General features: G+C 36.9%; 1 protein-coding gene across 1 annotated transcript; it reads left to right on the top strand.

The window, feature by feature from the left end:
* The first annotated feature begins 955 nt into the window (after window positions 1-955).
* Window positions 956-2,572, top strand: LOC118060400 (UPF0481 protein At3g47200). The gene has a single exon (XM_035073627.1). It carries the CDS (start codon window positions 956-958, stop codon window positions 2,570-2,572), a length of 1,617 nt encoding a protein of 538 aa, XP_034929518.1.
* Window positions 2,573-3,342: the final 770 nt, after the last annotated feature.

Below are 3,342 nucleotides of genomic sequence, written 5' to 3'. Positions count from 1 at the left end.
AATCTCCATACGGTTAAATTTTATTTTTTTATTAGAAAAAACATTATGTAATATTTAGATATTTTTTTACATTAATTTTAATTTAGTCCAAGTCGCACCATAGCATGATCCTGATTAGTTTGAACTATATATGGTATCAATTAAACTCACTTGACTCTTTAGCACTCTAACTAAAGTTTATATGCGAGGAAAAAGTTGAAATATATATCCATTATGCTGTATTTAAAATGATAATTTAAATTGATTTTTTTTTTCGTGCTTGCTAATGATATATTTGCAGCTATGATTCCACGAATTGAGATATGAGAACGAAGCTACCAGTGAAGTGAAACTTCAAATTACTGTGATATGGAACCATATTTGATGGAAGCCAAATTTTTTAAAAAACATCGAGCAACTTTTTTGGTCATTTTCCTGTTTGAAAATGTATATGTGAACTGTTAGCAGGCTGATTTGTTACCAGATCATGAATGCAGTTCTTACATGTGAACAAGATTCATTGAAGAGTTTCAATTCTTGACAAAGATTAATATATATATTTAATAAAAACAATTAGTAAGACTTTCTTCAATACAAATTTTCCTTGTTGAAATTAAATGATGCCACAACCGTGTCTTAAGTCAAGTGTCAATTTAACGACGAAAGTGATTCAAGATCTGACATGAAGCTTCCCCACCTCTTCTCCTTGTTGTTATCTGCTCGAAGTCAAGCGTTCTAGGATTACAGGTAAGTTTCCTACTTTCCTTGTAGTTGCTAGGAAGCACCTAAGAATAACTACGGAAATTCCTTGTAGTTGCTAGGAAGCACCTAAAAATGGAAATTCTTTGGTCATTCCTTTTCTGGGAAATGCATTTTAGAAAATCTGAAGGTATATTTAAGCTTCTTGCATTCACTACGAAAGCATATCGAAGCTACTTGCATTCACTAAATACTTCTTAGAGAACCATAAGGATATATGGAGTCAAGAGCAATGAGAATTGATGATTTTGATATGAAAACAAATGCGAGTACCCTGAGAAGGAAGGGGAAATCGTTACTAAATGGGGAAAGTTCAAGCCAGATGAGAGGAGAGGAGGGAGTTCCTGAAGGCCAAGCAAGTCAAACGTGGTCAAGCCTAAGTGGAGATGAGAACCGAGTTTCGGTGCCGACCGAAATCCTACGCTACGAGGAGGATTTTCCTGAAGGCCAATCAAGATCATCATTTGAGAGCCTAAATAGAGAGGAGTACCAAGTTCCTGCTCCAACCGAAAGCCTATGGCATGAGGAATTTCAGCATGATGATTCGCTTTTTTCAGATCAACATTCTTTGAAACGTATTCAGCGCCGTCTTGAGGAAGGGCGTGGAATAGAAAGACATAGAGGTCGGAGTTCATCCACATGCATCTTCCCATTTCCTCATAGCTTCGACAAAATAAATCCGAACACTTACCGACCTGAGCTCGTGTCATTAGGCCCTTACCACAGGGGCAAAGATCATGTACTGGAGTTTGAAGACTACAAGTGGTTCTTCCTTGATAAGCTTCTTTCTCGATCAAGAACTGATTTAAGCGACTATCTTGGTGCATTAAAATTCAACGAAAGGTCTATAAGAGACTGCTACTCAGAGACTATCTCTATGTCAAGTCATGACTTTGTTGAAATGATGTTGCTTGACAGTTGCTTTGTTCTTGAACTTCTCCGGAATCTCAACCATGGTGAAGATACGATTGATGAGGGTGACCCCATCTTCACAAGGCCTTGGTTGATCCCGATTCTAATCAGGGATCTCCTTAAGTTTGAGAATCAACTTCCATATTTCCTTCTCCACTTAATATTCAACTTGTCTGGCGGTAATGGAGATATAAAACCAGAACCAGATCTTCTACCGATACTTGCATTAAAAGCCATTGATCTAGTCTTTCCAAGACGTGCAGAAATCCTGAACAAGTTCGGATCCTGGCATGGTAAGCATTTACTTGACCTATTCCACTTGAGCCTCCTTCCCACAGATCAGGTCATCATTTGCATTGATTTAGAGGACTATCATCCATCAGACCAGTCAATTCAAGGTGTCACGCAGCTTAGGCCATCAGGAATCAAGTTTCGTCCGAGAAAGTGCGACAGCTTCCTGGATATAAACTTCCGAAATTGTGTACTTGAAATTCCATCCGTCACCATTAATGACTTCACAAGCACCGTCCTCGTCAACTGTGTTGCCCTAGAACACTGCGAGGAAAAGAGATCCAAATACTTCACCGATTATGTCTCTTTCATGAATTGTCTCATTAACCAACCGAGAGATGTTACTTTTCTTTGTTCAGAAGGGATCATCACAAGATTCTCCCAAAATGACCAATACGTGGCCGATCTCTTCAACACTCTAGGGAAAAATGTTGCTTTCAATATTCGAGAGTGTTATCTCTCCAAGATATTTAGAGAAGTAGAGTCATATTACAGCAGCAACTGGGCAACAATGAGGCGAACTTATTTTAGCAGTCCTTGGTCATTCATCTCAGTTCTATCCGCCTCCATCCTCCTAGTTCTTACAATGCTACAAAGCATTATGTCTGTTCTAAGTTACAAGTGCCATTAGGGTAAGATAATAATGTTGTCCGATCTTGTTTATGATAAATTCAGTATTCAATATTGATCTTTTATTCACTATATTCAATTTCGTTGAATTAATGTTACAAGGCTATCTTTTGTATATAGCAGCAGAGGTACAGAATATTATTAACTAATCTATCCTTTACCTTTACGAAAACAATTCCTATTATTATGCTAGTATTCTAAGAGACTTAATATATAACAGGTAGTGAAATATATATATATATATATATATATATATATATATATATATATATATAATATATATATATATAGACACACACACACAAGACTTTACTAAGGCTTTGAATATATTGAATCTTCAACACTCCTACTCAAGTTGGTGCATAGATATCACATATGCCCAACTTGTTGAGACAATGATTAAAACTTTGGCTAGACACTGCCTTGGTTAACACATCGGCAAGTTGTTCTTGAGATCAAACATAAAGTACTTCGATATTTTTTTCTTCTAATTTTTCTTTGATAAAATGTCTATCCACCTCAACGTGTTTAGTTCTATCATGTTGGACGAGGTTATGGGCGATATCATATGCCACCTTACTATCACAATATAATTTCATAGCATTTGTTTGTTCAATAAGTAATTCTTGCATCAGATTCCTGATCCATAATAACTCGCAAATTGCTTTGGCCGTCCCCCTGTATTCGGCTTCGGCCGATGATCTAGCCACTACTTCTTGTTTTTTACTTCGCCAAGTGACCAGATTCCCCCCCATGAATGTAAAATATCCG

This window comes from Populus alba, chromosome 4 (genome assembly GCF_005239225.2).
Source record: "Populus alba chromosome 4, ASM523922v2, whole genome shotgun sequence".
NCBI lineage: Eukaryota > Viridiplantae > Streptophyta > Magnoliopsida > Malpighiales > Salicaceae > Populus > Populus alba.
This window is presented reverse-complemented; position numbering and strand designations above follow the sequence as displayed.